General features: G+C 42.6%; 2 protein-coding genes across 2 annotated transcripts; both read left to right on the top strand.

Moving 5' to 3' along the window:
• Window positions 1-482: 482 nt before the first annotated feature.
• On the top strand, window positions 483-9,389 carry cbsa (cystathionine beta-synthase a). The gene is made up of 15 exons (XM_072389922.1): window positions 483-591; window positions 3,792-4,092; window positions 4,343-4,449; window positions 4,726-4,860; window positions 4,980-5,059; window positions 5,368-5,572; window positions 5,682-5,773; window positions 5,905-6,030; window positions 6,136-6,220; window positions 6,329-6,434; window positions 6,557-6,634; window positions 6,723-6,857; window positions 7,013-7,121; window positions 7,711-7,795; window positions 8,506-9,389. The coding sequence occupies exons 2-15, from the start codon at window positions 3,800-3,802 to the stop codon at window positions 8,634-8,636; spliced, it is 1,767 nt and encodes a 588-aa protein (XP_072246023.1). The 5' UTR covers window positions 483-591; window positions 3,792-3,799; the 3' UTR covers window positions 8,637-9,389.
• Window positions 9,390-11,552: 2,163 nt separating this feature from the next.
• On the top strand, window positions 11,553-23,506 carry LOC140311957 (uncharacterized). The gene is made up of 10 exons (XM_072389618.1): window positions 11,553-11,781; window positions 13,210-13,355; window positions 15,349-15,430; window positions 15,622-15,757; window positions 15,912-16,114; window positions 16,219-16,355; window positions 16,553-16,694; window positions 16,788-17,069; window positions 17,549-22,955; window positions 23,106-23,506. The coding sequence occupies exons 1-10, from the start codon at window positions 11,656-11,658 to the stop codon at window positions 23,114-23,116; spliced, it is 6,672 nt and encodes a 2,223-aa protein (XP_072245719.1). The 5' UTR covers window positions 11,553-11,655; the 3' UTR covers window positions 23,117-23,506.
• The last annotated feature ends 809 nt before the right edge of the window (window positions 23,507-24,315 follow it).

Here is a 24,315-nt window from a genome sequence, read left to right as displayed (position 1 = left end):
ATCGTATTAGATTAGATTATAAAATGTAACAAAAAACATGGTTCATAAATGTCCAAATTGTTCTAAATTGCAGTCGTCTTATAATAATTCTTAAGAATTATACCTATTTATTTTCAACAAGTAAACACTGAACTCAACTAAAGTTCAGTGTTGACAGAGAAGTGTAGGAAATATTTACAGGAGGAAGTTGGCCTTGTAAAAATTGGGCTTAATCAATTTTAAAATCCTGACTGCTTAAACGACATTTTGGCATCAGCAGAGAGTTCATGAGAACTTCTCAAGTTGTCACATGCATTCAAGGGCGTGCGCTGCATGTTTGGTCATTAAAAGGTAAACAGGTGGCGCGGGTAACTTTAACTCGTCGTTTTCTCAAAACCTTATTGAGAAATCTCTGCTCTGATTGGACGAACGGACCAAACAGACGCCCCCGCCGCAGCCAATAAGGTCGTAGCTTTCCTGGCGTCCTCTCCTTGCTGTACATGTGCGAAAACTGGTGGCTTCCAGTCGAGCGGCTCATTCAGCAGAAGTGTTCGCCCTGCACATCTTGTCCGGAGAGTTTGCAAAGGTTTCAAGGCACGTTTGAGTCTCCAGGTGAGTGGAAATGAATGGAGAGAGGTACAATAGACAGAAAATGTATGAAAAATGATGCGCCGACACGTGGTTTTATTTTATTGGCTCAGTCTAAGCTGCTTCGCGAACGGACGTTGAGCTGATGCAATAATTTCACTACGTATTCCAGGATGGGAAATAAAATTCGTTATCCTTTTTTCGTCATATTTCAATTGCGTTTAGATAAATTATCAGAATTCTTACGGTTTCGTTGATATTTGGTTAAGTAGATTTTTTTTTCTTGCCATCCTTTGTAGTTTCTTTTTTTTTTTGTTCTGTTTTTGTTCGGCTCGTGTTACTGTTCTCTGACTGCACGTGGACAGTGATGTGAACGGAAATAACGGATAATTTTTTAATGTTTGATTTGTCGCTTTGAAACTGCCCGTCAGTGACGACAGTTTTACAAAATCCCAAGGTGACATTCATCTTTTATCAGTTCTTAAACCAGTCTTTTGGGTTCAGTTCAACCTGGGGAAGTAAAATGGTTAAATGTTTTTTTTAGCCTTTCAAGGTCTTCCCCTTACAGCAATCTTTTTTTTCTTTCCCCATGAGTGTGTGATACATCAGAGAACCAGGCCATTGCAGTAAGCCGTTCTAACCTAGATAAAATCTTAAACCAAAAAATGAGCAAGAAAGCTGTAAATTCTCACATTTGAGAGCTTTAAACCATCAAACCCAACATTTTCAGTTTAAAATCTATTGACTGGCTGTCAAAAAAACAAAAAACAGCCATGTCATTTCCTGTTTGAGGGCATTTAATGGTACCTGCTATTTGCTGTTCAGCAGCATAATTTAGATGTAAGGGTAATAGATGATCATAATTTGGCCTCCTGACCCTTTAATCCGGGTGTTCAGGTATACTTTGTTGCATTTTGTCTCTACAACCAGCATTCCTGCTGCTCACATTTGGCCAACCTTTTGTTGTGGCCGACTGAATATCCACACAGCCCGCTCGTCTTGTGTTGTTAGACAGCTGTGCTTGTTGCTGGCGAAGTATTCATCTGTCCTGCGCTTGGGCCACTGTTAAAATGCTCCACTTGCTGCTGAGCAGTAACAGTTAAACTTGCAGCATACCAGAGGTGATTGGAAATTAAGCAGATTAAAAGAGCAAAAAAGGTCCAATGAGGGATTTGTCATTAGATTGGGTTTAAATTTGCCAGACTGATCAGGTGGTGACTGCGTTTCTTCATTTCAGAGAGTAATTGGGGACTGGAGTGATGGTTTGAGGTTTGTTTTTTTCTCCCTTGTAAAATCCTCTTGCAAGTTCAGGCCCCTGTGCCTGGCCCAAAGCCTCGTGTGCTGTCTTCGAGGATCATCTTGCCTCGTTGAGCCCTGTAAGGCCACCTCTCACCACATGCTCCTTCCCACATCACTACGGTGGTTGTAGCCAGTGGAACCGTAATTAGCACAGTGAGGAGCGGCGGTCACAGAGTTCAAAAGGGAAGACACGAAGGAGGAGTCAACACCTTTCTGCTTTTTGAGAAAAGAAGGCGATCAAATGGCTTCAGCACCTTTTCAATAAGAAAAACGTTGCAGTTAGTTTGCAGGTGTTTATTCGGGAGTGATGGATCACTGAACATTTAAAGTACCAGTGGACCTCTGGGTGGTTTTGTCTCCTGTGCAGAGAAAGCTGTTTGCTTAGGAAGGTGTAGCCAGTTAACTGTGTGAACATCGTTTGAACTCACACAGGAGTCAGAGAGGGGCCTCGGCACTGACAGCTGGCTCCGCTGTGTATCCTGCGCATTAGTCAAGGTTGGTGTGCTGCCGTTTCAGCAGGGTTGTGGAGGAAACTGCTGGAGTGACGGACCTGGACAGATAGATGTACATCGGGTACATTCAAGCCTTTGCCAAGTGAGCCTGCACAGTGCTGACATATGGTGACTGTCATGGCCGTGAGCGGTTTGTGTGTGCACAGTTGCATAAACTAAGGGGAAATAATTAAACGTTGTATTAAGTTATAAAACTACATCATCAATACTCATTAACCAGACCAACAATCCACGACCTGTTGTAAAGCCTCCCTCTAAGCTCCACAGAGCTCAAGTTTAGGATAATCTTCACCATCTTGTTGCATAACTATGACTTTTGCATGACTTATAACCTTTATCAACTGAGTCATATTAGGGTTCATAGTCAAAACACAAAGGTAGTGTTTGCTTTTAGCCGTAGATCATAAACGCACCAGTGCTCCACTATCTTAAGTCTTTTCTTCGACTGCGTAAAAGCTTATTAACATCTTAAGAAAACTTTTTTTTTTTTCCTACTTGTGAGTGTATGATGCAATTTTGGCTAAAGCTACATCAGCCGGCTTCCCCCCCACGCACTCTCAGTTCTATTTCCACACAAAGCTGTGATCCAACCGCCTCGTCCTTTGCGTCAGATTTGTCTGCTCATCATGACGAGCAAAAAGGTGTGAGAACAACATGCTGGGGGAGGGAGAACTGCATCTGGGCCGAAAGTCTTCGTCTGGTTATTTAAACATTTAGTTTATTTCCAGTGATGATATGACTCAGCGTTTATAGGAGGAAGGAGTGGTTCAGTGTTTGTTTTAACCTGAGCCTTGCTTTTATAGGCATTATATTAATGTAGGTAAGAGTTGATTGAATGTCAGCTTCAGGCTTTCCTTTTTCTTTTCTTTTTTGTCTTTCCCCCTTTTTATTCGTTTATTTAGTTACAAGTTGAAACAATTCCCTGAGGTCCTAATGAAATGTCTTACAGCCCTTTTTATTGCAGCTGGTTTTAGGGAGTTTACTATGTATCTATTGAATTGTGTTCATATCTTATCATTTATCTACAATAAATGAGCCTCCAGTAGCACACGTTGGACTCACTTAACAAAAAAAAAAACAACAAAAAGGTTCTGCAATCAGATATGAACTTTTTTCTCGTCTGCAGTTACAGCCTGTTGGCACTGATCCCTCGTTCAGGCACAGTCCTGTTGCGAGTCTCAGGCTGTTAAACTGTAAATATGTGTGTAAAATACCTCTAGTTGCAAAGCGAAAAGCAGGACCAAAAGTCCCAAATGGCAATGAGACGGCATTCATGTACTTGTCAGGAACTGCTTTTGTTGAGACAACAACATTCTTATCATTCTTTTTTTTTTTTTTATCTGGAAAGGGTTTATCTTAAGGATGAAATATTGTTCATGGTTACATAACTGTGCTTCCTGTTTTTCTCTTTAGGGTAAGCCATGCCTTCAGTTCCTTCATCCAAAGAGGCCTCCATGAAAGGCCCCGTGTGCCCACACGCTGCCAAACTGCACAACCACACCAACGGAGAGCCCAAACTTCTGGAGGGCTCGTATCCAATAATTGAAGTTGAAAAGCTGACCTTAGTGGATCCGGCGGAATCGAGCAGGACCATTCAGATAGACACAAAGAACACTAGTCCTGAGAGGAAATGGATCCGACCTGACCTCCCCAGTCGCTGCAAATGGAGCCTGGGGGGCTCAAAAGCCAACTCGCCACATCCAAAAGTTTCAAGGTGAGTGTAGCATTTTCAGCTCCCACTTTTAAGACCCATGAACATGTAAGCATTAAAGAGCAGTGTTGGTAAAACCAGTGAAAAGGTGTCCAGATAATCCAGTGATTAGACTTAACTTTTCATTCCAGCGAAAGAGACTAAAGTGTTTCACCGTTGCGGTAACAAGGGAAAATGGTCTGATCTGACTCTCCCACATGGTGTCTGTGATTCCCTGTGCTGAGACTTTCTTTCTCCCATTGTCTGCTCTCAGGACCGTCCCTGAGCCCATCCTTCCAAACATCCTGCAGAGGATCGGTGACACTCCCATGGTGCGCATCAACAAGATCCCCAAAGCGTTTGGACTCAAGTGTGAAATATGTAAGTCGTTCGTCACCGTAGCTGAGACACATTCACGAAACAGGCAGAAGGTGTGACGGTTGGCTGCACTTGGCAAATGACAGGGTGTAAACATGCGGGAGGTTGGGGTGAGGTGGGTTCTGTGTGGTTCATTCCAGACTTTATTACTTTTTGACTTGTATAGAACAAAAGAAGGCGGTTTCTCTCTGAATCCTGAGCTGTCACGCAGGCTTTAAATGTAGCTTTTCAACTTAAAACTTTGTTTGTGTGTGTGTGTGTGTGTGTGTGTGTGTGTAGTGGCCAAGTGTGAGTACTTCAACGCTGGAGGCAGCGTCAAGGACAGGATCAGCCTGCGGATGGTGGAGGATGCCGAGAGAGCTGGAATTCTCAAGCCTGGAGACACGATTATAGAGCCCACATCTGGAAACACTGGTAGCTCATTCCATCTGTTCTGACGTTTTAATGAGTTCAAAATGCGTTTAAAGCTGTTGTTGGTATAATAAGCGGTTTAGAACGGAGGTGTTGAAACATCTGCTGACGCGTGTCTTCAGGTATCGGACTGGCTCTGGCTGCAGCTGTGAAAGGCTACCGTTGCATCATAGTTATGCCTGAGAAAATGAGCATGGAGAAGGTGAGTTCCCTGTAAAACGAAAGCCACAACTCGTGTACCATGTCCTAACTACCGCGACTGTTTGCAGACTAGGATTCCCTGAACCTGTAGAATCTCAAATTTAATGGCATTTTATGGATTTTGAGTTTAAATAATAGAGCTGTTAGCTTAGAACCTCTTTTACACATTCCCTTGGCTGCAGTCTGCAAATTCACCACTAGATGTCGTTAAAGATTGCACACTGGACCTTTTACATGTGATCTGACTGCAAAGTATCAGTACTTCTGTGAAATATGGCCCATTCTTCATTGTTGCACTTTTCCCTGCAGGTGGATGTCCTGAGAGCCCTCGGAGCCGAGATCGTCCGCACACCCACCAGTGCTCGTTTTGATTCGCCAGAGTCTCACGTGGGCGTGGCCTGGCGTCTCAAGAACGAGATCCCCAACTCGCACATCCTGGACCAGTATCGCAACCCGAGCAACCCTCTGGCTCACTACGACACCACAGCTGAGGAGATCCTGGAGCAGTGCGGCGGTACGAACATCTCTGAATTTGGAGATTCAGGGGGACAGTTTTGTGATTTCTTGCATTTCCAAGACTTTTAAGGCCTACGTTTGACTCTCTGTTTGTGCTTTCCAAACAGGCAAAGTGGACATGCTGGTGGCTGGTGCAGGCACGGGCGGGACAATCACAGGCATTGCCCGCAAACTGAAGGAAAGATGCCCGAACATCAAAGTAAGATCCCATTCCTCATGCTCCACAACAGTTATTGTCGAGCTTATTCCAGCTGTGTCCACTTGAAAGGAACTGGAGTGCGTATCCACTGATCTACGTCGTTGGTTACCAACTATTCGGGCTGTTTACAGATTGTTGGCGTTGACCCAGAAGGCTCCATCCTGGCTGAGCCCGAACATCTGAACAAGACTGACAAGACCCAGTACGAGGTGGAAGGAATCGGATACGACTTCATCCCAACTGTGCTCGACAGATCAGTGAGTTCCAGTAGCTTTTAAAAAAAAAAAAGTGAAAAATCAATCCCCTTCTTATGTGCTTGCAAGTGTTTTAACATATTTAACATTTTTATTTGATCTTTCCAGGTCGTTGATACCTGGTACAAGTCCAACGACGAGGAGTCCTTCAACATGTCGCGTATGCTGATCAGAGACGAAGGCCTGCTGTGCGGTAAGCCTACATATCCTCTGGATCAGATGTCGAGCTGATGTTGCAAAGCCGGACCTTTCTGCTGGTGTTAGTTGAAAGCGACTCAGTTTTTGCTCTTTGACCCAACAGGAGGCAGCTCCGGTACGGCCATGGCGGCAGCTGTGGACGTCGCCAAAGAGCTGAAGGAGGGCCAGCGCTGCGTGGTCATCCTGCCAGACTCCATCCGCAACTACATGTGAGAAGCCTCTCATTTCCATTTGCCTGAAAACCAGGCTCTGCTTTATCTGAACAGGCTCTGATCAGCACACGTCATGATGGATTTATCAAAGCTTTTCTTTTTTTCTCCCTCTTCTCAAGGTCAAAGTTCTTGAGTGATAAGTGGATGGTCCAGAAGGGCTTCCTGAGCGAGGAGGACCTGATGGTGAAGAAGCCATGGTATGTGAATTATGTGACTGCTCGCGTTCTCTTCTTGTGCAGCTCTCCTCTGCAGGCTTTTGTAACACGCCGTCTCTGTGCCTCACAGGTGGTGGAACTTGAAGCTGCAGGGCTTAAACCTGTCTGCGCCTCTCACCGTCCTTCCTACTGTCACCTGTCAAAAGACCATCAAAATCCTCAAGGAGAAGGGATTCGACCAGGCGCCTGTAGTGGATGAAACAGGGTGAGGACCCTCTCTGAAGAATGGAATTTAATGTTTTAGTGTTTTGTTTTTTCCAGAAAATAATGCTTTTCTAATGCTCAGCTGCTTGTCAGGCATGACAAAGGCTTCAACTTCAACCCCTATGTGTGTGTGTGTGTGTGTGTGTGTGTGTCTAGGTTAATCCTGGGCATGGTGACTTTAGGAAACATGCTTTCATCAATTCTTGCGGGAAAGATCAGGCTTTCCGACCCTGTCAGCAAAGTGCTCTACAAGCAGTTCAAACAGGTCAGACACAAAAAATCCCACCTCATCCTTTGGAAAAGAGAAAATGCATGCACCTGAAGTCCTCGTGACTAACACATTTGTGTGTTTTGATAAGAAGATTGGAGACTAAATTTTGTGTTCTGGTTGGCTGAGAGCAGCAGCCAATGACAGGGCGCATTACAGGGGAGGATCTCCAGGTGAAAGGGCTTTAAATCAGCTTGACTTTGATTGTGAGCGAGTCGCAGTGTGAACAGACGAGCCGGTTCAGAAGGAACGTCTTTGTTTGAGTTGTTCCTGAATATAGATTTTAAGAAAAGTAGTTTTTAAATCACACCCTTTCTTTTTTACATTAAGACTGTCACTGGCATATCTCTGGTAATTTGACTCTTTAGCGCCACCTTGTGTCAGTAAAGCACTTTTGTTCTTTATGGATCTGAGGCTGGTCTGACTCTGATTTGTTCCGTGTCTCAGTTCAATACTTAATTTGCTGTTTAAAATGGCAAATATCTGCCCCGTGTGCAGCTTACATAGAGAATAACACCACTTTGTGGTTGTTGCTTTGATTTTCGATGTTGTTTTCATTCTCACCTTCTCTCATCTTCATTCTTAGATCCGTCTGACTGATAACTTGGGGAAGTTATCCCGCATTCTGGAAACGGACCACTTTGCCCTTGTAGTACATGAGCAGATCCAGTGTAAGTTTGCAACACTTGGACACATTTGCACAAACATAATGTTACATTTCATCCTGTGGTTTGTATCTTCCTCGAGTTCCCGTTCTGTCTTCAACTCATTCTAAATACTTGGATTAGCCTTATTTTGGTAATCTGAGTTTAAATAAGACTTGATATTGTTGGCTTGTGTTGCACTGACTGATGTGTGGGGTTTCTCGCGGGCACACAACTGACCGCCGCTTAATTTGACTTTCTTTCACTCCCACATCTGTAATGACAACATTGGTTGAGCTCAGTGGATCAGCTTACCACTGACGGCTTCCATTCACGTGTCCAAGTGCAGCTGCGGGGCGAGAATATGAATAGAAATGGAGTTTAAACAACCCTGACCTCTGCTTTTGGAGCCTGGAAGAGATAAAGATTACACTGCTGCCTTTTGTGTGCGTCATTGACCAAAGTCGGGGTTGTTTTTTACTGAAATGTTTATAGATCACTATGGTGATGTTTTTATCACACTTTTTCATGCTAAAACCTAAAGAAAAAATAGGAGTTTCTTTATTGGGGGTGTTTTCCCAGTTGTATCCCCTAATTAAGGATTTTAAATGTTTTTAAAATTGAGTGTTATACTGCCCCCAAGTGGACAAAAGAAATAGAAAAATTTGATCAGATCGGAGTTCTCGCAGTGTGGAAATATGCCCGGTTTGAATTCTTCTCTCCTGTTCCTCCATCAGACCTGACAGACGGCTCCCCCACACTGAGGCAGATGGTTTTCGGCGTGGTGACGGCCGTCGACCTGCTTAACTTCGTCACAGGTCGACAAAGGTTAGAGCGGTCCATGTCAGAGTCCACTGATGAGCTGTGATTGGTCGACTAAAAAGCAACACACACAGAACATTTCTAACACTGAAGTAAAAAACGGTGACAGGTTCAGTAGGACGTGTCTTAAAGATGGCAAAAGAAAAGGAAAAAAAGAAAATACCGTCTTGTTTTTGAGGTTCTGGGTTGAGGTTTGCTCTTCTGTTCTGGTTGAAAATATTGATTCACTTTTCTTTCATTGTTTTGAACTTGAGTCTTATGGTTTAATGAGTAAAACACACCATGCTACTACATGCTTTACTATTTAAATCGGGTAATTATTGTATGTATTTGTAGAATTCAAATCAGTTTTTTTTTCTTTTTGTAAGTTTGTAATTTGTGGATAGCTGTTTGTGTGGAGGCTTTAAGGCTCGAGTAAAGACCTTTGTGTTGCTCCTACTGTCTTTACAGAAAGAAGAAAAAAAAAGACATGATTGTATCACGTTGGCCTTGTGTATTCAACTCAAAAAAAATAAAAATAAGACACCAAATACTGTAAAAGCTGCATTGATATAAATTATAGTAAGAACATAAGAGCTGCTGTGTATAGGCTTATTTTGTCAGTTTGCGTAGTGTATGCTTCTCTCTTTTTTGATCGTCCAATGATATTCCCAGCTTCTGTTTTAAACGCAAAGCCTGTGATGTAACTGTAAAGAGGTTGTATTTAATCTTAGCTGTGTGTTAGGAGAAAACATTTTTGTATTGCAACTATTTTCCTTTAGGAATGTATGACAAAATAAAGTTTAAAAGAAGCCTTTAACTTTTTCGTGTTATTGTGAATGGAATACTGCACCATGATAGTGAAGCACAAAGTATTCAGAGAAGATCTGGCAGAGACTGCTGGAAGTAGATCCAAACTGTCACCTTCAACTGATTGGAGACTGATCTGCACAGCTGGGATAAACTCCATGAACGAGCGACACACAGGTCTGTGATTAGAACGCCAGCATCGCTCTCTACAGTCCAGAGTTTTGCACTGACTTGGGCTGAAAGGTTGCTGTCCAAGAAGAAAGCTTTTTGGTCAAAACATCAGCACCCAAGTTCTGATTCTGACTTCAGTTTCTTGATAGTTTGTAAACACAAAACGGGGTCCAATTTGTTATAAGCACACATTTACTCATTTACTGTGCTTTATTCAATATGGGTCTTTTTGCTGAAACTCAATATCTACTACATAAGCAAACTTACATAAAGTGGTGTTCAGAAGAGTTGGGAATCTGTGCCAATATTAAGCTTTTTCTGTGTGGAACACCAGAGGGGTCAAAACATTGAGTTTTAAGATGTCAAATGTGTAGTGTTAAAATGATAGGATTCCCCGTTGTTAGGGCCATTGATGTACCTCCGGAGTGGAAAGCCAAAATCATCTGATCTGTGCAGGTTGGTGAAACGAAACGAAGCAAAAAAAATCTCTGCATCCGGGTATAATTTGTTGCTTTTCTCCCGACAGAAAGATTAAAATAAATGGGGAAAGAAGTTGCTAAACATCCTGTTTTTAAAAAAAAAAAATAAATTTAATAAATAAAAAATTCTCACCTGCCAGTTGCCATAGAAATTCTGCATTTGCATATGTGGCTGGATACAGCATATGAAATGCTGTATCCATATTAAATCCATGAGGCTGTATGTGGATGCTATTTCAAAGTTTTTTTTCTGTGCTATAGAATGTATGTAACAGATGGATGTGGTTTGTGGTTCCAAGTTTGGCATTTGGCTGTTGCCATTTTGCTTTTTTTATGCAGTCAGAAGTGACCGTACAAGAGAGTAGAACTGATCTTTATGGCCAAATACTTAATATTGGAGTTACTTACCAACACACTTATCAGACCATAGTAACAGTGGAAAAAGTGTTCTGACTGTAGTTTTTCATGAAAGGAATTTAAACTTTTATTATGAAATTAGGGTATTTTTCAGATGGCGTCTACAGAGTGTCAGTGGTACTGCACTTTCAGCTCTTCTACACTGGCATCATTTATCGATCTCAGTGGCGATGTAGTTCTATAACTTACAACCTTTGAACCAATCCTATTTGTTAAACACTTTATGGTCTGAACTTGATGTAATGTGTGAGCGATAGCCATTGTTGTAGAAGCCAATCTACTGTGAAATGTATTTCTGTTCAGGCAAACATCTGAAAAACTGGAACAGAAAAATAGTTCATCCTTCCAATATTTTCAAATTCTACCACAAGCATAATAATTCGAGGTTTGAGCAGATATTAAGTATTGCAAGTGTTTACCTCACAGAGCAATGTAAAACATACCATTACTTTTCAGCTGAACATGACCACCAGGCCATGTAAACTCTTGATATTTACACCAATAAAGGTGCAAATGACATGCATGTCTGTCTGTATGCTTTCTCTAAAATATCCTTTGAAACTTTTAATTATCCCTTTGAATACTTTGTTGAGTACTAGTCAAGGAGTAAGTTAATTTTTCAGTATAAGATTTTTAAGAAACCAAACAAGTTTCTTAAAAAAAAATTAAGTTTTGATATCAAGAAATCCAGACAGATTACACAGTACGCGTCAACAAAGTGTACCTAAACACAACTGTACACACGATTAAATACATCTTGAACACATAAATTAGAAAATCATGCTGAAAATAAATAGATAATGTAGAATACGTGCAAGATGTTACAGTAATGACATTTATCTGAATTTAATTTAAAATATTGCATTGTTTTAATCAGAATCATCACCAGCAATTAGTCATTTTTCCAGATTTCTACCATGGAACGTGAACGCAAATATTAACGGTCATTAACGAGTCGTGTTTGTGTCTGCCATGTGGTTTGTGGTGCATGCAATGGATTTTGGAGAACACCGTGTTGGCGGGTCTTTATTAGGAAGCCTTGACAGGACAATACAACCCAAGACGCCGCCTCAACTAACTCTCCTCGGTGTACAGTGGTGTGGTGAAGGAGCGCACCCCTCAACGTTAGCTGTAACCAATCAGCGCTGTCAATGATGGCGAATGTATGTGTTGTGTGGTAGCTGCTACGAGCAAGGCTAGATAGTCAGTATGGCGGAGGAGAGCAGTGCGAACGAGTTAGAGGGGCTAGAAAAACAATTACACAGTCTCTTAAGCCGCTACCCAGGTGACGAATTCCCGGCCGACAGTGAACCGTTCTGCTCTGACTTTTGCAAGGTATGGAGTCGTAGCTGAAGTTGGTACCTGGTTTGTTGTCGAAGATAGTAGCATATATGTTAGCCGACTCCCCTCCCCCAGAACGGGCATTTACACGGCTAGCATTAGCTGAACTGCTTGTTAGCATCTAGCCAACCAGTCGTTGTACAAACAGGTATATATCAGTGTGTGTTACGTATTTTAAGCTGTGAGACTGATAAACCAGACTCACATAGAGCTAGTGATGTGGAAACATTCGAGTCAGAGAGTTTGCCATTGCTTGACAATAATGGATCAATGTTCAACTAGAATGCTAAGGCGGCTAGTCTTTTGAGTTAGCTTCCCAGCTAGACCAGAATGTACCTTTAAGTTTGCTGTATGGTATGCTCAGTGTTTACCAAACTGTGGAGAGGACAGCGTGTAGCACGTTTGCTATACGTTTGGTAATCTTTATTCCGTGACTTCTTACAGTTTCACCAAATGTTCTTCTAACCTGAAGTTTACTAAATGGCACAATTTTAAGAGATTATAAAACAAAAAGAAAGAAAGCTACTTTCCACGGGTATATGCGATTGCAGGGAAATACTTTAGGGCTATTTAAGGTCACTGTTGGCACCGTTTAATTGCCAAACACTAACGATTTTAGTCGTTTTATGATAATTTAATGTTTCTTGTTGTAGTGAAATTCTACCTGTAGTTAAACGATACAGACACATCTTTGCAGAAGATTCCTATATGGACCGTGAACGGTGTAAAACATACATATTTGATTTCTGTTCGTATTTCAAGCTATGGTGAATATTGCACATTTGGGTTAGATGATATTTCTTAAGTTCGTAGCATTGGCCCCTTTGACAGCCTTCCTCCAAGTTTCTGGGATCCCATTTGGGTTCAAATAAAACGGGAGTGCTGCTGTTTTCTTGAGGCTAATTCACGACGTTGGTGTTAGCTGACGCTCTTCAAACTGCTGTCTGCATGTATTAGCAGTTTAGCTACCCGAGATAAACATTTGGGGATGGGACGTTGACAGCAGTTACATCAAATAATAACCTTCAGACATCTGTAAACTCGATTATACTGGTGAAAAATATTAACTATTTTATTTACTTTGAAAAAAGATGACATTAAATCTAACATGCAAATAATCCAAGTAAATAGCTATGGAAGACAGCGACAAGAGAAGCATTGATGTTTAAGACTGTCGTCACATAGCATCTGAATACACCATGACACAAACAACCGCTGTAGATAGTGTCTGCTTATTATTTTATCTGTTGGCTGCATCTCTAACTAGCCTGTATTTGTAACATTCCATAAATACCAGACTTGCTCCTGTCTCATCACCAGTGTATTTGAAATTATTCTTAAACCGACAGTGCCACAGACCTAAACCAAATTTTGCATTGTCCTTGTAATTTTGTTTTTGACCTGTCTTTGATTTGCCTTTAGTTGGTGGAGGAGTACACCTCTCGCTGGCAGGTGCCCCTGCCCCAGCTCAGGATCCTTGAGACAGCTCTCTGCTGTTTTGCGCGAGCCTCAACCCTCTTCGCATCAAACTGTGATCATGTGCACCACACAATCAGTAGCCTGGCGTTGTAAGTACAAAGAGTGGATTGCTTTTGGGTTTTGCAACGCTTAAGGGGTTGTCTTGCATTTTCCTCGCTGCTTCGAAACAACAGAAGAAACACATGCACGGGTGTTTTGACATTTCTGTGCGCTTTCTGCCTCAACCTCTGCTTGCAAATACACGGTCAAGATATTTAAAATGTTACAGTGCCCATATGTGGATGATATAGCACGGGTCTATGGCTCACCACTTCTGATTGTGCGCCGCTAAACTCTTGGTTTGATGTCAGAATACATATGACATGACATAATCTTGTCCACAGGGATCCTTACATGTCTTCACAGTATAGTAGTATCTCCTTAACTATACTGACAGTAACATCAAGATGCGCCACGGAGTTCACATACACTGACTAGTTAGGAAGTTTAAACATGTTGGAAAGTTTTCGTCCACTCGCCACCACCTATGTTTTACACAACCACACTTGTTATGCGAATACGAACTGTTGTGGCGATGTGACGTGTTGTGAAAACGCTGTGACTCAATAAAGATGATAATATTGAACTGCACTTGGGCTCTTTTCAATCTTACTGGAAGCCCAAATGTCGCATGCACGGCTCTCTCTGTCGCTTTGACAGTCCTGTCTGAAGGAAGTGGGAGGAACATTAACTTTAAAAAAAGAAATGGCCAGCGAGTGAACGACAGAATGCTGTCACTTTAACAGACCGATGCAACCATTATTGTTGCGTATCTTGTGTGAAAGAGGCTTTTGAGTGAGCTGCTTTGTTTGCACATTTAGACCGCTAATGAGATCATTTGCCTGTGTGGTCAGAAAACTTTCTGCACACAGAACTATTTAGCAGGCCAGGAAAGGTCACATGACAGCTAGCGCCTTTGGATTGTCAAGACAAGTGGTTTGGACATTAATGAAGCGAGCATAAACTACTTGTAGCCTGTGTACAGTCACTTGTCACTTTGGAACTTTTGTTGCTCTGGTTTTGTTCTGTTTCTCCATGGATAGTTTAAAAAAAAAAAAAAATTTTAATTTATTTTTAACTAAAGAGCGAAAAACTCCTTTTCTCAAAATGCCCCTGTTCCCGTAGGCCTTCCTTGCTCTCCCTGTGCTCGCTAAAACACACTCCATGTTCTGCAGTGTGTAGATCATTTGCCAGTTGAGTGCAATGTTTTGTGTTTTTTCTATAACAGAAATGATCACATAAAGACGCTGTGTCGGGCATTATCACGCAATCACGAGAACTCATTTAAAGACCGCTTGCTTATGAAACTGTAGTTGCTAGCAGTACACTGTGCCACCAGCCTGGATCTCTTCACTTTTAATGTGAGCCAAGCCAGACATGGCTGCTTGAGAGCAAAGCTGAAGCGCTTCACTGGTTGAGACTTCATAAACATTCACAGATGCCTCAACTTTGCAACAATAGATTTTAGATGCCTTTTACAGTCAGATTAATGATCTTAGTGGGGGCAAAAGAGTAGTCCAGTGTAATAAAATCTCATAAATGTCGTACACATCTGCACAGATTACTGGAGTTGATGATGATGGTGGGTAATGTCTTCTACTGTTGAAGGCTAACCAATACATGGGTTTTAAACACTTCATTGTCACGGGCATTGTTGAATTATGTAAAAGAAAGAACCTATAAAGAAAATAACCAATACAGATGAATCCTTTTCAATTGCTTTCCTTTTCTGTTGTTCACACCTAACTTTTCCAGTATATTCTGGGCTGTTGGAGGTAACTTTTGTGGACCTGAAATCTAATTGTGCCTGCTGTATTACGAAACCGTGTTGGTGAGCCAGGAAAAAGACCTGGCATGTTGCCAGTTGTTGAGCCTGGTCCATCCCTCACGGCGTCACTCCTGCGGCTTCCCCCACTTTTGCTTAATTAACTGCATTCCACGGCCTCTTTGCCACAGTCAGTTTCTGAGGATCCACACAAATATCTGAAGTCCTGTGAATAGGCAATTTAAAGTTTTAGCTTTATCGCTCTGATCTTGTCCCAGGAGTGTTTTTGAGTTGCTGCTGTTCTTTGACCAGAAGGACTTCTATCAGGAGCCATTGAAAGAATTCACTGCCACATTCCAGGTGAGCATCGAGTTCAGATCATTTTCTAGTATTTTGTTGCTGATAGGTGACTAATTGGAGTTTTTATTGTCATTATCATATTAAAAACAATAAACGCTATTTTTAATCGCTCAACATGTCTACATGGGATGGTTAAGATCTTAATTGAATCACAAGTATGTCAAGACACATTTCTGCTCATGCTCTTCCAGGAATGTCATTTGGTCCTCGCAAAGTATCAGAATGTTCACTTACTTCAGGTGGAGCGTTTGGTTCAGGGCGGCGGGCCATGGGCCAGCCCAGCTTTACAGGCAATCCTCAGCGAGTCCAATTTACCTCAGAACGAAGGTTAGTAATGTAGTTGCATTAATAACATTTATGCTAACATTGATGCTGGAAAGTTGAATTGAATTCCTTTTCCTCCAGAGTCTATTGTAAAATGGTGTGTTATCAAAATAAGCTGAAATGACATATATCTCTCTCTTGGTCTGCATTCTTTCAGTGGACGGATATGTCAGCTCTGAGCTGCCGGCGTTCTTTGAGCTTCGGGTGCGCTACCTTTTATCCTGTGAACGTGTCAGTGAGGCCGTGGCCCTGGCCAGATGTTGTGTTCGGCATCCCATAGCAGGACAAAACTTGTTCTTTCTCCAGGTCTACCTCTCATGGCTTTACAGAACTTCACAACATGAACAGCTACGTAAAGAGGTTGGTGGATTAACTCACCGCTGAAGGCTAGGCCGGCTTTCATTCAGACAATAACACTTTTTGCCTCCATTCACTGATTTATTTATTTATTTTTTATTTTTTAGGTGGCTGACGTTAATGGTAAAGATGCAGTACACATCATCTGTAGCTTGGAGCGTGAGGAAAAGGATGAGTTGCTATTAGCCCTCAGCACAGCCTTCCTGTCAGAGCAGCTCCACAGGGGAGACGTGTACTATTTGTGGTAAGTTAACTGAATTTGATGGTAATGTTTTGGGACATTTGTTTTAACGTCAACTGAAGCCAAATGAATGGTTTATGATGTCTAAAAATTATTGAATTAGCAACCGAGTCATTTTACTTAGCATTTACTCCTCCTTTAAATGAGCATTTTGAACAGTTTTGGCATTTTTCTTTTCTTTTTCTTTTTTTCTTCGTTAGCGATCTTGTCCTTGTGTGGACTAATCTTCATAGACGGCTGAGTACCTCCAAGCAGGCTCTTTTAAAGGAGTGCCATCAGCTGATGCTGTCTACCGCAAATGTCAAATCAATCTTTCCATTCATCAGAGCCATACTGCAAGAAGTAAGATTGCAATTTGTACATTGAGACTGTGCTTAGAATATTTTGCCAGATTTGTAAAAACGTTGAGTATTTAATGTCTTTGGATCTCACTAGGTGGGTGAAGAAGCTATCCAGTTCTGTGTGGAGCTCTGTGCTAATGCACTGCAGTCTTGTGTTCCCTGTGATGTCATCACTAAGTCCCTAATCTACAAAACAATTGCTGGGCTGCTACCCAACGATCTGGAAGTTTGCCGGGCATGCGCTCTTCTCGTCTTCTTCTTGGAGCGGACTGTTGAATCCTACAAGATGGTGTACCTTCTTTACATGCACCCTGATCAGGAATATCACGTGGATGACAGTCCAATTGGAAATAATGTTCGCTTTGAAACCCTGCAGGTAGAACACCCTTTTCATGCATACATTAATGGAGAAAAAGCTTAAATTTTTGCTTGTGTGTTTTATTTGTCATCTGGGGAGCTGTAGGAACACGTACTTGTCTGTAGCTGTTTTTTCTAATATTTTGTCTGCAGTTTAACAAAGAATGTGTGAGAGACTATAAACGTGGGTATTAAAGGTTAAGCTTAAACTGTTTAGCACGGTGATGGCAACATCATGCTCTAGGGCTGTTTTACCATCAGCGAAATGGAATCGTAAACCTGCAATGTTTGCATAATTTTGTGTGTTGATTTCAGAAAACAAATTATAAAATGGTGACTAGTTGAATAGCTTGCAGAGATGAGGTTGACTTAGATGAGATTAGGTATTGAGATTTAGGTTGCTAAAATGTGAGATTACCCTACTGTACTCTCTGTATAACGTTTGCAGCTGTAATGATAAGTAAATTTAATTCCTTTAATGTGCTTTTCTTCTCTCAGGTCTTGAAGAAGGATCTCTATTTTGATCCAGAGTTTTGGAACCTCATTGCTTTGCGGACCAACTGTTTGAAGCTGATGAGTGAAAAGGTGGTTAGTGCAGCTCTTGAGGAAATCATGGAGGACAAATGGATCTCCAAGTACTGGTCCAAAGAGCCTGCACTCCGATCAAGCCGATCAGCATGTCGCAGAGGAAAGAAATATGAACTTAACGCTGCAGCTAAGAAGCGCCATCAAAAGGAGGATATTGACTCGGCATCCAAAAGACTAAAGATGGGCACAGGCAAAACGCGGCTAAGTGATCATGCTGTAAGGAAGAGAGGCAACCAAGCTTTGAAAGACACTTCTTCTGGACCTTTGAGGCGCTCGTTTTGGCAACTGGACAGAATACACAGCAATGTAGCCCTCCGGTATGAGGAACATAGACGCACCACAAGACTCTCAGAGAAAAATCCACCAAAACGAAGGATCAGAAAACCTAAGTGGCTCTTGGAAGACTCAGGAACTCTTGAAGAGAATGTTCCAGTGAAGATAAAAAAGAATGGATTGAAGCAAGCGAAGCACCTTCGATCATGTGTCATGAAGAGATCCGAAACTGGTCCAATCAAAAACAATACCAAACTCAAACCTTTAATAAACTCTCATTTGAAATCAAGGGAAAACGACAAGCACCAGAATGGGTTTTCGGAGGACTTTCCTGTACCAGCCAGCCCTCCACAAGTCATACTGGAGCTTTCACTACCAGACAATGAACTGATGGGTACTTTTGCAGAAGATGTCTGCAACAGACCCAGAGGTTTCCCTCAAGTGCTTCTTTACAAACCTACAGTGAAACTTCCAGACACTTCACAACCTGGCAAGACTGTACATCGCAAAGAGGTGATTCTCAGAGCGCGGGACGCAGCTATGTTTATACAACAGCTGCACTGTTATGCTCGCCGACAAAAAGGAAAAGGTAATGGGCTGAATGTTCAAGGTTCTGTATCAACAATCACACGCTCTTCTGTACAGGGAAGCCCTCCTAAGGATCCACAAAGAGAGCTTTGTGAAAAGACAGTCTCTGAGGGGAAAGGTGGAACTGTCTCTCTGACAGCAGCAGCCAGGGACAAGGTTTCCCGAATTTCAGAAAAAGTCCTTAAAGCTCAGAATGTAAAAATACAGTCAAGAAAAACATCCTCAACCGGAGATCCCTCTGAAAAGTCTGCTGTGGAGATGAAAATCACTTCACAGAGGACTGGAGCAGACAAAGTGACAAAATCAAGTAGGATCCCTCAAGCTAAAAGCTCAGGAAAAGTCACACAAAGCATTACTTGTGCAAGAGATGATTCTGGAAACTGTTCCGCTGAGCTGGGAGATGCCACAGCGTCACAGATTTTAGCCGCAGCAGAAGCGTCAGAAGTCTCCAATTTGCAAGAGGTTCCTCAACCTCAAACTGTTGCTTTGGCTGGGGAGCCTTGTGAGGAGTCTGCCGTTGAGATGAAAGTGACCATTGCCTCACAATCTCCAGTTTTAGATAAAGTCTCTAAGAATTCAAGAGTGGAGGATTTCTCTAAAGCCCAAGTTTCACAAACCTCAGCAGCAGTCAAGACGAAGAAGAAAGGTACTGGGGAAACCCATCCAGTCTCTATAAATGCCAATGTTTCCTACAGTGGAGCTGCAGATTCCATTCCCTCTCACTCTCAAGATGTTGCACTCAGAGGTGGGGAACAACTCAAATCACTGCCGTCTCAGGGTGAAAGTGGCAAAAACTGTAACACAGTCCGTAACCGTATTTCTGCAATGGATGTCACCGAAGTTTCACCTAAAAACTCAAAAGGACATGTGCCTTGTGATAATGGTACAAGCCCTGCACGAAACCTCACTCAAAGTAAGCCATCTGAAGCAGAGGCTTCTTATAACCCTACAGAACAGGCCTGTTTAAATGACATATCTTCTCTGACACTGGTAACAGAAATGGTCACTGAACTTGCACCCGAGCGGCTTGCTCAAGATCAAGAGAATGACAAACGCCAAACTTCGGACAGTAGTGCATCCAAAGATTTCAGAGGTTCAAAGAAGCCCAAAGGTCCTCACAAAATACGGACTACCTCTAGCAGCTCTACGTCAGAAGAGGAGGCCTCTTCACTCAACGTTCAGGGGAAGAAAGGGAAAGCAGGAGCCCCTGATGACAATTCCGATTCACCTGAAAACAGTGAGGTCCTGGAAATGACACCAGAGTCAGAGGAATCCAAGCTGGAGTACTGTTGTACCTTCTGTAACAAGGTCTTTAAGGGAAGTCGCGTTGTAGCACATGCAATGTTCCATTTTCGTAAAGATGAGTGTATGTTTTGTCGGATGATGTTCAAAGATGACCTTTTGGCCATGATGCACCTCTCTGATCATATAGAAAAGCTGAAGAGGATCAAAGAGGCTCAAACTGGTAACAACCCCCTAGAGCAAGAGGCCTCTGACACCAAAGATACCTCCACACCTAAGAACTCTGCCAAAGCAAATGCCACAAGTATGATTTCTGGTTGCCGAATTAAGGGAAGACTGAGGAGATCAGTGGTCTGTTCTAAAACAACAAGTTTACCAGATTTAAGCCCATCGGAATCCAGAACATTAAGATCTAAAGACAGACGAGTCAGCGGTACATCTTTACATGAAAGACAAAACCCAGCAAAGGACCCAAATGAGAAAACTGCTGTCCACAGAGTAAATGGGCATATCGGCAAAAAGAAAGAATCAACCGAATTGAAAAAGGTCTTCGACACTAAGCGAGAAATTGAACAGCAAGAGATTTCTCAAAAAAGAAAAAAACATCGAGCTATGAGTTCAAATTTGCCAGAAAAGCAAGATATTGAGATCAATTCTTCTGCCACACCAGTTAAGGCTGACAAAGAGTTTTCCCGTTTCAAAGAAGACAAAAAGAAAAAGACAGAATCTGAGCAGACCCTTAAAACGGCCACGAAACACAACGGGAATGTTGCTGAGGAGAAAGATGTGGAGCCACATGAGAAAGTTTGCTGTCCTGTGGATGGGTGCGATTGGTCTACAGACCTGTCAAAGAACCGAGTTGCTCTCCTGTACCATGCTCTCGATGATCACTACGGTGAGCTTAAACCTTTAGAGCTGGCATTCCGTGTCGGAAGCAATAAATGCAGTATTTGCATGAGGGTTATGTGGAGTTTTGAACACTTCCAGCACCATGTTGAAAGACACAGACTCGCTCCGCGGCATCCTTGCCTCCATCAGGGTTGCACGGCCAGGTTCAAAACGGGAATGGAAATGAGACGCCACTCCAGGAGGCACAGTCCTCTGCAGGCCATGTGCTGCCTCCCTGGTTGCTCCCAGCTATTCATTTGTCTTTGGGCACTTAACCTTCACGAAAGGGACCACTATGCTTCCAAGTCTGTTAAACTTGACAAGAACACAAATGTGCAAACGGATGACAAACCATGTCAAACACCGGTTGGAAAGAATCAGCAGACTTCAGAAGATACAACTGAGCTCACCGCCGGGAGTAGGACTGTGAATGTAAAGGCTGCGTGTCAGTTAAGAGAACAGGCAACACATGACTCGCAGTTGAGAAAAAATATTGCGGCTCCTCTCTCGGCCAGCACGTCTATTGTGAAAAAGGCACTAAAAGATAGACGTGCAAGTAAGGATTCAAATGTATTGGAGAATGTCTCATATAAGGACACTTCTTCACGGCGTGCTTTTCCTAATCTCAGATTAAGGCAAACATTAAGGAAAGTCCCAGTAAAAAATCCGACTGCGACTGCTCCCAGAATTCATAAAGTCATTTCCTCATCGTTGTTAAAGCACAGTAGAAAAGTGAAACACAAGCTGGAGAAAAGGCAGGCCAAAGGAAACACAAAAGGCCCCCCTAAATTGAACAAAAGTGCGCAGGATGAGAACACTACTGCTGGCCAAAAGCTTTCAGCAGCAAACAACAAGTTAAAAGTAGAAAAAGAGAAGAATCCGCAGGTCCAGGATGAAATCGTAGCTCCAAACAAGTCATTGGTTGATGCAGAGACCAAGATATCGGAGGGCAAGCAGATTACGAGGAATCGAGTGCATCCACCTGACAGTTTAAAAAAACCAGCCACCTCAGAAGTCAAAACACAGAAGCGTGATGTTGTTAGAATAAAGAAACGGCATAAGATTAAAAATCATCACACACCTTCAGACTGCAGCAAATCAAACCAACATTTCAAGATTTCAAAAAGTAAAACCAACAAAAAGGCTGTCCAGAAAAAATGCAAGCAGGAAGCAGGCGTCCCATCAGCCGAGAAAAAACCTCCCACGTCTGCGGCCCCGCAGGTTCAGGGAGAAGTTTCAGCGACGGAAAGTTCTGATGATAAGGGAAAAGCCACACTTGATGACACAAATTCAGCACAAAACGATTCAGGTAACTCTGCGCCCTCTATCCCAGCTGAAGAGTCAAACATACCACCCACCACTGAGAATATGCAGAAGGTAAAAAAATCAAAGAAATCCCTCCTCGCAAAAGAAGGGAAGGATCGGCATATTGTATCTTCAAGCTCGCGCAAGGGAAAGAAGGCAAACAAGGAGCTGGATAAAAAGGCAGATAAAAGGTTTGCCAAGGAAAAACGTCCATGTAAAAATCAAGGCAAAGGCAAGACCTCGACATCGGAAAAGATGGTAAAGTCTAAATTTGATGTCCAACGACGGGATGAGGCCAAAGCAAAGAGCACAGCTGAGGAGGGGAGAGGAAACGAGGAGGCTTCAGACACTAAAGTCCACAGTTCTGCTACATCCAAGCCAGCCGACATTTTGAATTGTCCTTCCACTACCCCTGAAGAAAACCAGCAGGAGGCACGCAAAAAGGAGAAATCTCAGAAATCAGAAGTCACAAATAAGTTGGATGCGAGTAAAACGAGTAAGAAGCGCAAGGATGTTGACAAAGCTGACACAAAAAAGACTGTTAAGAAGAAATGCAAAGATCATCAGTCGTCACTGAAGAAGTCTGTAAAGTCCACAAAAGTCCAACAGGCATCAGAAAAGAGTTGTGCAGACACGGAGGCAAAAACTCCAGCAGAGACGCCACCGCACACGACCGGTGGTTACTCTCAAGTCAACGGGCAAGACCCAAGTGAAGATGTGAAATCTGCTGCGTCTAAAGAATCTCAAGTCGATTACAGGAAGAGGCCGTACACGCGTCCACCGCCCACAGCATACCTCGACGAGAAGTTCATCACCATGCCAAAGCGAAGGAAGGAGATGGCGACCTCCTTGCCGTGTCACGGGGGCGCTCCTCCTCCTGAGCAGGCCTGCGGGACAGCAGCTCTGCAGAGCCGACGATGTGCCAAGTGCTTCGCTACTTTCAGCAGTACTGAGGAGCTGCAGAGGCACGTCCAGCTTCAGAAATGCTCAAACCTGTTTGGGTTTGACTCTGATGATGAGGGTGAGTGTGCGCTCCTGATCTTTGAGCAGTAAAAGACCGAGGGGGGGGGGGGTTAAAAAGTTGAGAAGCGTCTGCTAAAATGTCAGTTTGTTTTGTGGTGGATGATGCAAACTGAACTCATTGTTGCATCATTATTCTTTTCTGTTTCAGGCAACAGTTGAACTTCTTTACTAACATGAAAGGAGGTTTTGGATGCTTAACAAACATGGTGGATGGATCAGATCAACAGATCACTGCTCTCCGGATGACTTGTTAATTTACGTGAGCAAGGAGTTGCATGTCTGCAGATGCAGACCCATAACTGACAGGGTTACCAGGCTTTTGCTGCAGTTTGTGCCCGTCTACCAAGGCCCGGCAGTGGGTAGAGCGCACAGCGTGTTCTACCCATTCAGCTTAAAAGACTGAACCCTCGTCAGTTAGTTCGAAGAACAGCTAATACTGAAGTGCCTGCTCTGGAAGCACCGTGTTGTTTTCCAGCTGCTTCAACTGCTATGGAGATGAAGCACTGTGGCTTACAAACTGGACTGTTGAAAACTGTGAAAAAAAACAAACTGACACAAGGCTGAATATTTTTTCGCGACAGTAAGCCATACAATGACATTGTTTGCTTTTTGCACTCTTCTCGTGAGATTATGAGTTGGTTTGTACTCGAGTTGTAGGGATGTAGAAGGAAAGAAACATAGAAAAGTTCCTAATGTTTTATCATCCTGAGGTTACAAACATAATTTAGACCGAGTCTAAACTCTAAACTTCTAAGATTGCTGTATCAGAGTCTCCTTTAAGGAGTTTTTAATGTATAATTCTTGTTTAAATACTAATTGTATTTCTTATAAAAGATTCTCTTTGGGTCTCATAAGCTCTGTGCTGCTTGTCCTCGCACTGAGTAACCAGTAGGGGTCAGTGTGCACCAAACTCGAGCCCTTCTTTTTTTCCTGTTTGCAGAATATAAGAGGATTTCAGTTTACTTTTTATGCATCTGAACGCTTTCTAACTTGCAAAGCTGCTCCGTTTTTATTTACCACTGTACAGATTGAGATGGCTTAATTTTCAGTCAAATCCACCAAGCTACAACTCAGTTAGCAATAACGACTAGCCACAAATTGTGCCAGTATCCCACTAATTTATCACTTGATTCTGTTGTTTGTGGCATTCTGTTTATTATTCAGTCTCACTGGATCATCAGCTGGCATTCTGGCGTATAATATATTTTCCCCTATAAGCATAGATTTTTAGTCGCACCAGACGAGCATAGTGATAATTATTAGGGCAAATGTCCTCTTTCATGATTTCTTTGATTAAAACAGAAACAGATGTGGGCGAACGTCAGCCACCACAGTTCTAAGTGTTACAGGGAGGCCGC

The sequence above is a fragment of the Leuresthes tenuis genome, unplaced genomic scaffold (assembly GCF_036924035.1).
Source record: "Leuresthes tenuis unplaced genomic scaffold, fLeuTen1.0.hap1 SCAF_1, whole genome shotgun sequence".
Taxonomy (NCBI): Eukaryota; Metazoa; Chordata; class Actinopteri; order Atheriniformes; family Atherinopsidae; genus Leuresthes; species Leuresthes tenuis.
The sequence above is the reverse complement of the archived record's forward strand: the minus strand, read 5'-3'. Positions and strand labels throughout refer to the sequence as shown.

What these genes read in the sequence shown, in the direction of transcription:
- cbsa (XM_072389922.1), top strand. Translation starts at nt 3,800, where the DNA reads ATGCCTTCAGTTCCTTCATCCAAAGAGGCCTCCATGAAAGGCCCCGTG. An exon ending in TGGACTCAAGTGTGAAATAT is followed by an intron (nt 4,450 to 4,725) that starts GTAAGTCGTTCG and finishes GTGTGTGTGTAG; the next exon opens with TGGCCAAGTGTGAGTACTTC. An exon ending in CTGATGGTGAAGAAGCCATG is followed by an intron (nt 6,635 to 6,722) that starts GTATGTGAATTA and finishes TGTGCCTCACAG; the next exon opens with GTGGTGGAACTTGAAGCTGC.
- LOC140311957 (XM_072389618.1), top strand. Translation starts at nt 11,656, where the DNA reads ATGGCGGAGGAGAGCAGTGCGAACGAGTTAGAGGGGCTAGAAAAACAA. An exon ending in CAATTTACCTCAGAACGAAG is followed by an intron (nt 15,758 to 15,911) that starts GTTAGTAATGTA and finishes GCATTCTTTCAG; the next exon opens with TGGACGGATATGTCAGCTCT. An exon ending in TCAGAGCCATACTGCAAGAA is followed by an intron (nt 16,695 to 16,787) that starts GTAAGATTGCAA and finishes GGATCTCACTAG; the next exon opens with GTGGGTGAAGAAGCTATCCA.